The 14636-nt window shown below is 42.6% G+C and overlaps 1 protein-coding gene across 2 annotated transcripts in view; it reads right to left on the bottom strand.

Moving 5' to 3' along the window:
- RIPK2 (receptor interacting serine/threonine kinase 2) overlaps positions 1-14636 on the bottom strand; it is a 155418-nt gene that overhangs the window by 26755 nt on the left and 114027 nt on the right. For both annotated transcript variants that reach the window (XM_029591619.1, XM_029591620.1), the window contains 2 exons: positions 5269-5367; positions 4586-4664 (listed from right to left, as the gene is read on the bottom strand). In XM_029591619.1, the coding sequence (XP_029447479.1) occupies positions 4586-4664; positions 5269-5367 (178 nt within the window). The remainder of the gene's footprint in view (positions 1-4585; positions 4665-5268; positions 5368-14636) is intronic.

The following is a 14636-nucleotide window of genomic DNA, read 5'->3' as shown; positions in this document are numbered from 1 at the left end:
GGGGAGCCACTGAGGAATTGCTGAAACTTAAGAAACAAATATTCGAAATAACCCTGTTTCCAGGAAATTCTGAATTAAGGAGACAGCTGAAGGTGATTAGGGATAATTACAGCTGTATTTTAAAAAGCCAGACTGCTAGACTCAGTTGAAGAGCAACTGGAACATCCTGGAAACAAAAGTCCTTAGGGTGGCTGGGAGCTGCATTTGGTGGTCGGTGGGCTATCCCCAAGAACCACCGCCCTTACCTCAGGTGTCAGGCCAGCCACGTGTCAGGTGTCAGGTGTCAGGTCAGCCACCATGACTCCTCGGTGCAGTGAAAATGCCACCAGCACATCCTATAATGTCATGCGGCAGGATGTGGCCGACACAATGCGCTGTGCCTCTCCGTAGGTGCGCATGAGCACGACCTCTCCACCTTTAAAGTGACCGCGGTGGGAAAGTCCCCATGGCCCCTACTGATGATGTCAGCACCACTGCCCTATATATGGGCAGCTTCCCAGATGCAACTTGCCTCATCAACAGATCCAGCTACTTAGAGTAGTGATGTTACTTCCTTGCCATTCCAGTCTTATCCCAGCCTGTTGCAGTCCTTGTCTCAGCCCTTTCCAGTCTTCATACCAGCCCATTCCAGTCTTTGTCTTAGCCTGTTCCAGTCTTCGTTGCTCTTCTTGTTCCAATCCTAGCCTGCCTCAGTCCAATCTGTCCCGCTTCTCTTTCCTTGGATGGATACCTGGTTTGACCTTTGCCTGGACTCTGGATACACCTGACTGCTGCCTGGCTCAGACCTTTGCCTGGATCACCTTATTGTATGACTTTCGTCTGCCTATGACCATAGTCTGGCCTTGGAGCCCCTCTCCTGTCATCAGTAGAGACCAAGCCTAAGTCCTGCCGACCCTGGCACCCAAAGGCTCAAACTGAGGGGAATGTGGGTTGGTATGGGTGAAGGTCCTGACCTGTCTCTGCTTTGCCTTTGTCCGCCTGCCAAAGATGAGAACCTGCAGGGCTCCACCCTGCAGGTAAAGCCAATCTCACCTCGGCCCAAGGGTCCACAGACTCAACACTGGGGTTATCCAAGATTTTTCTTAACCTGCAGGATTTTGTTTACTTAAAGGGAGCTGGAAGCACCCAGCTGAGAAAGAAGCTTAGTAAATGGGTATATTAAGAAAGTAAGGCTGGGTTTCACTGCTGAAAATCAAGTTAGCCTGTATTTAGCCTGTATTTGTCTGACTGGAATGCCTGTTGCCCTAGGACACTGAACTGAATAGTGAACTATGAAGTCTGGACTTTTCAGTGAGAATATAGAGCCTAGACGTCTTGTGTCTGGGGAAGAGAGACAAATTAAGATCCTAACCCGAAAAACTTGCTGGGAAAGACAGATCAGTTACGAGTCTATTGCAGAACTGGATTGAGGTAAATCTGGACTACCCGAACCATGTTCTTTTTCACTATATAATGGTTTTATCAATGAGTCTATGGGCAAGGGCAACTTATGATCACACTGCGTTCTTCACTAATGGTGCTTCTGACTGATTCTCCATGAGCACAAGATTCTGAAAAAGAGAAACTAACTTGGCAGCACATTAATTTGTTAATTTATTCCTCTTTTTGTCTTGATGGAGTCAAGACAAAAAATAAATTAACATTTATTTGTTAATTTATTCCTCTTTTTGTCTTGATGGAGTCAAGACAAAAAGCGATCGAGAGCCCGTGCGCTCTCGATCGCTGGGCCGACTCTCTGGAACACAATGCCAGTCGAACTACGGCAAGAAGAATGCCTAAAAACCTTCAAACGGAAACTTAAGACCTGGCTTTTCACTAAAGCGTACACCTAACTTCCCCTTTCTCTTTCCACTGCGCGACCCTCCCCTCCTTTCCCTCCCCACTCCTCCCCCCTTTTCACCCCCTTCCCTTCTCATATCCGCCCACATTTGTTTTATGCTATCTCCTATTAATGTATATATTGTATATACTTGCAAATCTTGTTTATAACATTTAATGCTATACTCCCCTTTATTTCCCCCCCCCCTCAATTACTCTCTTGTTAACTTGTTATATTTGTTCGATGTAAAACGCTACCCCAGGCGTCTGTTTGCGTTACACTGTGAACCGATGTGATATCATTAATGAATGTCGGTATATAAAAATTTTAAATAAATAAATAAATAAATAAATAAAACAAGTATCGAGTTTTAACTTGATACATAATGCTTAGGTGAGAGTATTATTTCAAGTGCTTATTTTACGTAGTATTAATGTTTTATGTTTAGAATTATTTTATTTTGTATTTTATCATTGAATGTATTTACAAATGTATTGATTTATATGTTGAAATCTGCCTAGCATCTTTTATTGCTATAGGTAGAATACAAACATTTTTAAATAGATAAAGTAAATAAAAGCTTTCCAGTTGCATTAACAAGAAGCTGGTGTTGTTTCAATGTTAAGGCTCCTTAGAGTAATCCTGGACAATAGCTGAGTGTTACAGGAATCCTTCCACCATATGAGAGAAGGCATATTCTCTGTTGCTGGCTGACTGAGGTGTTGGGTATTAGTCTAATGGTTAGAACAGCAGACAAGAATCCAGGGAAGCCTGGGGTTCAAAGCCCACTTCTCTCAGTGATGCTCCTTGGGCCTTGGACAAGTCACTTCTCTGTCCATTACCTCAGGTACACATTGATGGGGGCTCATTTTTTAAGCTGCATTAGGGCTTTACCATGTGGTAAACACCTTAGGGCAGTGAAAACATGTGTTATCTCCTCCCAAGAAAACCTGGCTCTATGCTGGTATGGTAATGCATGAATAAGCAATTTAATGTAAATCATATAACATAGCTTGCCTCACAATTCGCAAGCCACACTATTTGAGCTAAAGTTAGCCACCTCAAAAGCTAACTTTCCCCTAGGAGTATTGGGATGGTAAAATGCTTGTCCTGATATTTCCATGGCTCACCTTAAAGTGCCTGAGTGGCCCAGTCAGTCCCGCAATTAGTCCAATCTGGTGAGAACTCCTGTCTCCCCCACCACCCTGCACCATCTTGAAGTGGTCTTAGGGGGTGACAGTTTTAAAAAAAGAATAACATTGTTCTGCACATAAAATTACCCCCCTGGACCTAACCTATCCCATAGTCCTTTGATTTAGTGCCTTGATTGTCTAGTGAGGCCTAGAGTGCCCCCTAGGTCTCTGGATCCGGCGCCACCATTTTTCAAATGGTGCCAGCTGGCCAGTTTTATTCTTTCCCCCCATCATGTGATGAGATAAAAGGCAGTATGGCCAGCTGGTGTCACTTTGAAAATGGCAATGCTGGGCATGGAGCTCGATTTAGGAAGACCTTTCTTGTTTTTCCCCTGGCAAGGTTTAACACCCTGTTCAAGTCAGAATGATGAGACAAAGGGCAGTATTTTTTGAAATATTGAGTAGGCGATACCTACAGAAATGAGTAACATCAACCTTGCACAAACAATATGAATTAAAAATAATGCCCATGTATAGACAGAATGGGAAGAGGACATTGAAAAGTTTTTTGGCAATTATGGAAAAGGGAAGCAAAAGGGGAAAGATACGAAGAAATTAGAAAGAAGAGTTCAGGTTTTATGAAGCTGAATTGAAGGAAGCTGGGAACATTTGCAGTTTGGTACAGTAGTAAGACACAGAATTGTATGGTCACTGCTGGTAAGTGAACAAGAGCCATAGGGCTAAATTTTCAAAGCAATTTAACTGCCTAACTTTGGCGTTACATGGCTAGATCAAAGCCTTTGCAAGTGTTTCAATGCTGAGCTCAAAAAATTGGGAATTTGGGTGGAAGGAGAGTGTTCCCCAAGCTGTGGAAAAATTGGGATTTTGAGGGGAAGAAGGGAGAGCTATGGGACTGCAGGGAGATTTCTTTTGTTCTGCGCTTGGGAAGGAATGTGGGAAATTAGTGCATCTTGGGTGCATAGAGACTGTCAACTAGATTTAGGCCAAAAGTCCTTGCATATAGGGATAGCTGGCTAGTGCTCAAAATGAGTGCAAGCCAGCTAAATTCATTTCCCTGACCTACCTTGATCTGTCTCTAGGTTTCCCAGAATTTGAGCTGAATAATATAACATTTTCAAAGACTTTGACAATAAGTCATAATTTACTGACTCCAGTTTAGTGACACTACCACATCCTCATCATATTCCCCAGTTCCTCAGCTCCTTTTCTAAACTGCAGTCATTCCAGTAATAAAGCTCCTCCCCCAACCAAGTTCACTTACATTAAATCTTTGAAGTCCAGTTTATGTTTACTTTCTTGCACTTCCCAATTACTCACTTACTCTTTTTTGCTTCCCTTACTTTCCCTCACCAGAATAAACAATCTCTACCTATTCTCAAATCTTCTCCCTGCATTTCATCACTCGTTGCACCTGTCACCTTGTAGCACATCACAAAATGTCAAGCATTCTCAAAAATCTCTAATATTAAGACAGTGCTAAATAATGCTGCATGAAGATGTGGCAGTTTTTTTCTGCTAGACTTAGATGAATCAGCAATTCACATGTGGTGTAAATGCACATAGCAATCTATCATCACAGACTTGTGCTGAAAGTCAAATGGAGTTTACATACCTGGCAAAGAGATGTTATTCTGGGGAACTAAATTTGGCATTCCTGGTATAAGGCTTGTTGTATAACTTGCACCACTCTCCTAAAAGATTTCCAGAATAATAAAGGTGAAAGTGCTGGTGTTAATGAAATGACATACAATATATACCTTATGTAGATACACATGGTCCAGAGGGTGGCTACTAAAATGGTCAGTGGTCTTTTGGCAAGTCTTATGGGGGTCAGGAGGGTCCCCCAAGACTTGCCAAAAGTCCCTGGTGGTCCAGCGGGGGTCCGGGAGCAATCTCCTGCACGCGGGTCGTCGGCTGCCAGTAATCAAAATGGCGGCCGATAGCCTATGTCAGTGGGGCCACTGCTGCCATTGGTTGGCTCCTGTCACATGGTAGGAGCACAAGATGGTGCCGGCAGCCGACGGAGGGAGGGCAGGAGACGCTCCGGGACCCCCGCTAGACCACCAGGGAACTTAGGCAAGTCTTGGGGGGGGCGGTCAGGAGGGTGGGGGGGTTGTTTAAAATTGCCATTTCGACGGCCGAATGATTCGGCTGCGATTCGTTGTATTCATGGGAAATCGCGACACGTTTCGTGACTCAACGAATACAACAAATCCGGCCATATACATTGTGGATTCGCGATACGTTGCAAACGAATGCATACCCCTACCATGCATAGATACATCTTTGGCTTACCTCCTGTGGACTTGGACATGATGGGTTACTTAGAGTTTCTTGTTCTTCCTCAGCTACGTCACACGATGAGCACCGGTTAAGGTTTGGATTTTTCCTTAACTGAAAAATACACAAGAGCTTTTAGTTATAATGTAACATGATATTTACAACAATATCATTTATACCATAAAAGAAGTAGAACATTTTTTTCATGGGTCTGGCTCGCTTTTAGCTCACTGGAACCTGCTTGAAAATCATTCACTGCAGATTATAATGAGAAAGGGAGAGGAATCTGAAACTTCATTTGGATTTTCCCTACTTATTCCTTACCCTTCTGTTTCTACATCTCAGCCATTACAGCAACTGTCCTTTTTGGAAGGCTCCAAACCATGGTTCTCTTTAGAACCCCAGTATGCCTGCACCAGAGCTCCATTCATGGTTATTATTGATGTGCGATGGCTAGGATTTTCTCTGCCCTAGGGTCTGTGACAGCTACTTTTATGAAATCCCTTGCTCCTGACAGACCAATGAACAGGTGCTGTGTTCATGAATCAAACCCAGGTATCCAAAGCCAGTTCAAGAAGCATTTTGAACCCTACAAGTGCCAAAGGCCAATCTAATAGCATTTTAAGAGTCATCTTCTTTCGCATGGCTGAGCCAAGCAAAAGCAGAAAAGGTTAAGATTAATTAAAGTTGCATTTTGATATTTGATAGCCACATGATGCTATTTGAGCTAGTTATGTAGATTTCTTCAGTCTCTTCATAATACACAAGTTTGGGGCAGGAGTTTGCAATATGGTTCATTGATTGTATCTCTCCACATATAGAGTCTTATACAACCTTGATGCTCCATTTGTTCAATAAATGTGCAATATATATATATGTGGTTCAGTATGGTCCAGTTTTTCTTTTTAGAACTGCTCCTTTGTATGAAAGAATCAATCAGAACGAGGGCTGGAATCTGGTACCATGAGCCTAATTTGCAACTATCTAGGGATTTTTCCCCTATTTTATGTAACTAATAGCCATTTTTGGTTACTAATGAGCCCTAGATAAGTCCTATTTCAAGTTAGAGCAGTCAGTAAGGGGGAGGATACCATTCAAATGCAGCCCCTCCCTTTCAGAGATCTGGAAATGCCATCTCTCTGAGAGGGAGCTGGTGGGCAGTTTTTTATGGGTTTTGTGAAGTTAAGAGGTAGTGAGGAGCTTAGCCTTTGTTGTTTTTTCAGGTCCAGTCAAGGGAATCAGGTTAACCCAGCCTGGGGAATCTGACCAAGTTCAGAAGGGTTCCCTTCAAGTCTACTCACTAGCTGGTTGGGCTATTACTCTGGGTATATTTTGGGCTTTTTACAATTTTCTTGGTAGGAGGCTGGTGAAGCCCTGTGCACCACCTGGATTCAAGGACTGGGGAACCCTGTTTTTGGGGCTGCCCAGGTTAGGGATGACCTGCCCCTCTACTCTTTGATGAGGACAGAGGAGGAGATGACCTGATGCCAGAACCCTCCAGTGTTAAATTGCTTTACTAGGGAAGAGACTTTGTTTTGAAACTCAGTTTGGCTGACCCTTCCAACCTGAAGGGAACAGCATTGGTTGCTGTTCCAACTGGATTCCTCCCATAAGGGATCCCAGCACCAAAATAGTCTAAAAGAACTGCGAACTGTGAGTAACAAATTAATTAAGAGAGTACACCACATGCAGGAGTCTTCACCCTGGGGAGAGAGAAAGGATGTGCAGCTCTCTGTACCAAGACTATTTTTATCCAGGGTTGGGGGGGGGGGGGGGGGGGAACGGACCCTGTCACCTAAAAAATGGGTCCTTGTTCTACCCAAGGCCTTCACTGTTTAACACCCTGGAAAGTGGAGATACCTAGGGTCCTTGTGAGAAAATATCTTTGTCAGATTGAGAGAAGGACCTGTAATCAAGTTAACCTTATCTCTGGAACTTATAGAGTGACTTGTGCTACTACACTATTATTATTATCTGAACGTAAACTTTGATTTTGGATACCATCTTGGTGTCTGGAGTGGTTCTTGTACCATGCATGCACAGTGTGAACTTTCTTATGGGATACTCCTCTTCCAGGGGTACACAGGATTATCAGAGACACCCTTAGCACAAGGGACCTTAAAAGGTAACTTTCCCCCCATCCAACAAAGGACCCACACCTAGGGGATGAAATAGACAGTGTCTACTGCTAGCCAGGATATCTGCCCCAAAGAGACTATAAATTCTTTGATGGCCCTATTCTCCAACATACCTAGTCTAGTCATTGCAGTAGCAGTCCTGGGCTGAGAGTTATACACCATGGCACCTTCCAGAGCCCTGTGATCATGGGCCCTGAATCTGGCCATTAGGTATACCCTTAAGCAATAACCATAACTCCTTTCCCCCTGGGCCCATGAACACTGCCTCCATAGCATCTCCAGCCCTTGACAAGCCAACCTAGGGATTGAACCAGGGACCTTCTCCATGGCACTGTACAGCCATTTTCACCTGAGCCATCAGGCCAGCCCTGCATGGTCCAGCATTTGTGTTGAAGGCAGGAACCTGAAAACTCAACAGCTCTACAACCACATTTTTCAAAGAATGATCTGTAAGCTTATGTAGATTTGAGAATTTGCATCCAGACTTAGTGAGGAAAATTTTCAAAGTGGTTGGTGCAGATAAAAAGCATTTTATTGGTGTTAATCAGCTGTCCTCTCTCAATGCAACTAAAATGTGCTTGTTGTTTCACAACATGCATACTTTTAGTGGAATTGAGAGGTGTTCCCTGGGATGTGTTTAGATCAGGGAGGAAAAGTACATCTGCAGATGGTATTTTCAAACATTTTCATATACTTTTTCAGTATGTGAAAGGCCATGCCTACTCTGTATCTGCAACAAATGTCTAAGCGAAATAACATGCACACTTTAGCTTTGAGAGTTGCTGCAAAGTCCACTGTCTTCATCCCAACCGGGACAGTTTGAAAATTGTCACAAATATATCCTACAAATACATCATCATAATTGTCTTTGAATAAAGTATTCATTACATTAATCTCACAACTGAACAGTGTTTTTTTGTTTCATTATTATGCAGTACAAAACAAAATGTATATGCTCGATCATATTGAACAAGGATGTGGCTTCCAAGTCATGACATCCATAGAAAACAGCTTATTTTGTTCTTTGATTTAGCAAAGTCCAATAGCCATGATAATCGTCATTATTCTTAAGGCAAGGAGTACAGAGGGATATATGAAACATCTCAAACTTATAGATATAGATTAATATGTGAATCTATATCTATAAATTATTTTTATTTAAGTTACAATGTTACAATGTAAATCTATCTTTCTAAATTATTATCTAAGTTACCATGTTACAATGTAAAATAAGCAGCCCCTGCCTTATTATGTTCAGTTATATGTAAACCGATGTGATATTTCGATCGAATGTTGGTATATAAAAACAAATAAATAAATAAAATAAATCACGGCCACTTCCCCTCCATGCCTATTATAGTATAAGAGTGGAGGAATAGCCTGGTGGTTAGAGTAGTGTGCTATAAACCAGAAGATGAGGGTTTGAGTCTTGCTGTTGCACCTTGGACAAGTCACTTTACCCTCTCTTGCCTCAGGTACAAGCTTAGGTTATAAGCCCTCTGGGGAGAAAAAAATACCTACAGTACGTGAATGTAATCCCCTTTGAAGCTCTGTGGAATATAAACATGAACTATTGCTTCAGAAATAGATATTTTGCTCATTAATGGTATAATTTGGTTGTATACTATTTATTTTTTTTATTTTATTTATTAGATTTTTATATTCCACTTTTCAGCACTTCAAAGTGGATTACATTCAGGTACTGTAGTTATTTCTCTGTCCCAAGAGAGCTCACAATCTGAGTTTACAAATCTATGCTTGTTGTGCTGTAGTTAGGGGAAAAACAACATGTAATTAGATTTTAAAAATCCAAAGTCATAACAAGTCAGACCTGCTACCATATAAATAAAGTTATTTGCTTATTGTGGAGTACATTTTCATGGTTTTTTGTGCGCAAAAATAGCGTTAAGTAAGTAGCATGCACTCATGTATATGCTATTTTATAAACATTGAGAGTATATGCATATTTTTCATTTTGTGCAATCGTTTTACCATGGAAAACAAAGGGACAGGCTAGAATCATTCAGGGGCTAGATTAATAAGTACACATTAGTTGCTATTTTTGGAAGAGATATACTGTATGTGTATATATTGCCAAATTTATTCACGTACTTCTACACCTGCCAGTTGACTATCACACATGAAATCAGACTTGTCTGTTGTCTGCAGTTTTTGTTTGGGAGGTCTGGGTTTCACATATACATTTATGCAAACTGGCAAGAGGCATTATAAGGGGCCTAGCTGAGGCGGAGTTCTGACTGATGTGCATACATTTTGATTTTAAAAAGTATGATGTGAATTTTCAAAGGTATTTTGCACCTAACAATAGCATAATGGCACGTAAATACTGGTACACACACGCGCGTTATTTTATAAACATTGAGAGTACGTGCATATTTTTGATTTCGAGTATATATTTTACCGAGGGGAATAAAAGGGTGGTCTAAGGCATTTTGGGGAGAGATTAAGAAGTACGCATGGAAGTTGCTGTTTTGTAAGACAAATACATATATATACTACCAAGCTTATTCATATACTTTTACACCTGCCAATTGACTAGCACACATGAAATCAGACTCATCTTTTGTCTGCAGTCTTTGGTAGGGATGTGCATTCGTTTGCAATGAAATAGGAAATAAAGATGATATTTCCTATTTTGTTGCATTTCAGGGGCCCGATGAAACGATAGGAAAACCCACAAAATTTCATGTGGTTTTCTTATCGTTTTTTGGGGGGGAGAAAGGGCACATTAAAAAAGAAAAACCCAAATCCACCCCAACCCTTCAAATTTAATTAATTGCAATCTCCCACCCTCCCGACCCCCCAAGACTTGCCCGACCTACCCCCCTAAGACTTACCGAAAGTCCCTGGTTGTCCAGTGGGGTCCCGGGAGCGATCTCCCCCTCTCGGGCCTTCGGCTGCCACTAATCAAAATGGCACCGATGGCCCTTTGCGCTTACCATGTGACAGGGGCTATCGGTGCCATTGGTCAGCCCCTGTCACATGGTAGGAGCAATGGATGGCCTGAGCCATTTTTCAATATGCGCCGGCAGTCCATTGCTCCTACTATGTGACAGAGGCTGGCCAATAGCACCGATAGCCCCTGTCACATGGTAAGGACAAAGGGCCATCGGTGCCATTTTGATTACTGGCAGCCGACGGCCCGACAGTGGGAGATCGCTCCCGGGACCCCTGCTGGACCACCAGGAACTTTCGGCAAGTTTTGAAGGGGGGTTGTAATTAATTAAATTTGAAGGGTTGGGGTGGATTTTGGTTTTTGTTCCGGGGCAGCCAAAATAAAATGGGCCCGAACCACGGGAAAACAAAATTTCTCGCAGCGGGCCGATAACGAAGACCGAACCAAAAGGTTCGGCCAAATCATATCTCTAGTCTTTGGTTGGGAGCTATTGGTAAAATAATGAGGATTTAGAGTGAAGTGCTAGAGCAGGGGCAAACATTTTGTGCTGGGGCCACATTACAAGTTATCAACTAAAATGAGGGCCGAGGGTGTGGTTGGGGTTCCCCTTGGAGCTCCTCAACATAGCAATCAAACCCCCAGCTCTTGTTGCAGGCATTTTAGTATTCAGCAGGCTTAAGCACCATCAGTTTTGCCACCCAGAGAGCCCCTTCAATCATGGATCCCAGCTTCTACTAAAATCAGTAAAACCTTCTACCCAAGAGGTACAAGGAGTTTTCCTGGCTAGCAGACTAACTCACCTCAGTCACAAATGCAGAACACAGACAGACCCTCACCAAATGAGAATAAAAAGGCCATAAAGTATAAATAGAAAGGTGCAGACAAAAAACTGAACTGGAAACCATTAAAAGCCAGACTCATATGCAGTGCAATATTGCAAAAACAGAATTATCACCATTCTTCATAAAACAAAGTCAAGAAATACAAATCATCAATCATAACAGTGAGTAAACCATACTAATAAAAAGAATATTTCAAAATATGACAAATAGAACAACATCTAATAATTAAGAAGATTACGGATGAAAAAAACCCTTAAACATTTCCCAAAAATCAATCAAATATTTCAAAACAGCAGACAGGATAAAAAAATTCTACCTTCTCCATACATGGAAAATTGTTCATTTCCAGTCACCTTCAGATGGTGGTTGATTAGTAGAGGAAAGAAGAGGAGGGAACACACACACGTCCTCCTTTCTGTCTCATATACACACACGTTCATTCAGACACACACACACACACACACACACTTACACTCATGTACCCTTCTACACTCTCTTCTTCCCTCTTCTACTTTCTCCCTCTTCCTTTCCCTATCCCTCACCTCCTGCCCTTGCCTCTCAATCACTCACCACACCCCCACTCAGTCACTCAAACCCCTTCCCTCTCAGTCACTCAACCCCCTTCTCTTTCCTCTGTCACTCACCCCTTCCCTCCCCTCTCAGTCATTCACCCTTCCATCAAAACTCTTCCCTTCCCTCTGTCATTAGCTCCCTCACTCCACTCACCTTCTTTCCTTCCCTCTCAGGCACTCACCCCCTCATCCCAACTCACACTCACCCCTTTCCTTCCCTCAGTCAATCCCTCCCTCCATCACTCACTCTCTCACTCAGTCCCCTTCCCTGTCAGTCACTCCCTCCCTCCCATTTATTCTCTCCTCTCCCTTCAGCCACTCACCCCCTTCTCTTTCCTCGCAGTCACTCAGCCCTGCACTCTCTTCTGTTCTCTCATTCTCACCTCATTTCCTCTCAGTCACTTACCCTTTCCCTTTCCTCTGTCTTTCACTTTCTCCCTCCCCCCACTCCCTTCTCCTCTCAATCACTCACCCTCTCCCTCCCACTCACTCCATTCTCTCTCAGTCACTCACCACCCTCACCCTCTTCCTTATTCTCTTCACCCCCTTTCATTCCTTTAGTCATACCTCTTCCCTTTCAGTTTACTATGGCCATATAACTAAACCCTCTTCCCCAGGATATTGTAGTTTTCTGCCTGCTGGCTGGGTGCTGGAAGCCTGCCGGCAGATCATCACTGAATCAAGGCCTCTCCTTGCTGGCGGGAGTCAGAATCCACCAGAACACTATTCACAGGGGCACCGGATGGGGCTTCTTCTTGTGGTGGAGAGTAGAAACCCCGCCAGAACCCCATTACATGGCACTGTCGCCTCTCAATGCAGGCAGGGGGTGGGAACCCTGCCGGTGTGCTGTTACAGGCGCTGTCACCTGGGCCTCTCCTGAATGGCTGGGAGTTGGAACCCTGCCAGCATGTCATTAAATGGCACCGTCGTATGGTGGGAGCACATCCTCTCCAGGCCATTGTGCTGCTGCTTGGACCTGCCTGTCTGATGTTGTTCAAGGCTGACGCTGTGCTTTTCACTGCATCATCAAGGGAAACAATTTGGCACTCAAGTCCGAGAATTGGCGGGTCGCACGTAATGCAATGGTTGTAAAAGTTAAGTGGTCTGCAAGAAAGGCATTGATGAGCCAGTTTTGGCCCATGGGCTGGAGTTTGCCCACCTCTTTGTTAAAGAATCTAGGTGAACTGGAGAAAGACTGGATGGAGGTATCAGCAAGCTAGTAATTCCAAGTACTTACTCACACTTTAAAATATCTGCCTCCGTGTTTCATTCTGGGTGTTTATTCACAGAGTGTCCTAATTCTTTTGAGCGTAATACATGCATGCAAACGAATATACAAAGGGTAGAGAAAATATGTGATTTTTTTGAATTGGAAATATTTGCTTGCACTGAAACATATATGTGCATACTTTTAGAGCAGAAATACGCGGTATTTTATAAGCTGTGTGGTTCCCGCTAGGCTATAAAATACTAGCATTAATCTTCATGCGACTACTTATGCACAGATATGCAGTACAATGGATACATTTGAAGTTTATGCTCCCTATGTCTGAGTTCACTCTCACATGATACAACCTTGACAGAGTAGCTGTATCTTTTTTGGGGGTGGGTTTGTGCATGTACTTGGGTACTTAAGTGCAACTTTTCAAAGCAAACGTATCGAGGTAAAGTCTGTACTTAAAAGGTACACGTATATTTTACCCCACCGTGCACGGTTATAAAATTACCATCCTTGTAAGTATTGTTAAAAAGTGATTGGTAAGAGTTTATAAATGTACAGGCTATTGAAAAGTATGGGAAGAAAGAAGGGGAAACAAATATTAATAAAAGCAAAGCATCCTTAAAGGCCGGGCTAGCAGCAGTATTCCCCCTTTAAATAACAGCTGAAGAGAAAGATAAAGAGGAAGAGTTAAAATAAATCTGAAAACATTTAAAAATAAAACAAGACGATAATGCAACATTCCATTTCATCTCTGTCCTAGTCCCAATGCATTTCTTAAGGCAAAAGCCCAAACTTTGTCCCTCTCCCCCCCCCCCCCCCGGTCCCTAAGAACACGTCCCATGTTTGAAAGCTGATCAGGCTAATGCCCACACTCCTAGCAATCTTGGGGGTGGGGGAAGGGAGACGGAAACACACAGACATCAGTATGAGCTGACAAGCCACTTTTCATATCAAAATGAAGATAAAAAGATGCCCATTTTGGCCCAGATAAGAGGAAAAAGAGCATCAATGAAGAGATTTAAGAGGAAAAGCAACAGGTAAATTTAATGAGGTCGATATTCTAAGGATTTGTCTGGCAAACTTTTGTAATTAACCAGACAAAAGCCAAGATTTGAATATCCCCTATCCCCCACGGAGTGGATAAATTTTGTGTGCACAAAAGTTATCCAGATAAAAAGAGATGCACTGGAGGCAATCTGGGGGCAGGACTGAATTTTAACTTATGAGTATACATATTGACTGCTGTCCAGCTAAAGTTACAGACATATATCTGGTGGAAAAATTGCTTTCCTAAAGTTATCTGGGGAAATTATGCACGTAACTTTATGTGGGTATATTCAGTAGCAGACTTATGTGGGTACATCCTATGGAACATCTGAATAAAGTTACATGCATAACTTTACCAGGCTAATTTACTGCTCGCAGGTTCTCTTATAATCAACCTTAATATATTTGTTAAAAATACTCCTACAGACATGACAGCAACTATGTATGAATGATGTCAGCCATCCAAGACAGATGTACTCCAACTTCTGCTAGAATAAATTAATTTGGCTTGAGGGATCCTGGAAGCATAAAAAAGATGATTCCAACCTTTGGTAAACCACTTTTAGGATGCAGATATGTTAATGCTGTTGTGAATATTAATGTAGTGACCATGATGGCCTCTCCTATCCACTCCTAACTAGTCTG

This window comes from Rhinatrema bivittatum, chromosome 2 (genome assembly GCF_901001135.1).
Source record: "Rhinatrema bivittatum chromosome 2, aRhiBiv1.1, whole genome shotgun sequence".
Taxonomy (NCBI): domain Eukaryota; kingdom Metazoa; phylum Chordata; class Amphibia; order Gymnophiona; family Rhinatrematidae; genus Rhinatrema; species Rhinatrema bivittatum.
Note: the sequence above shows the minus strand (reverse complement) of the source record. Positions and strands in the feature narration are given on the sequence as shown.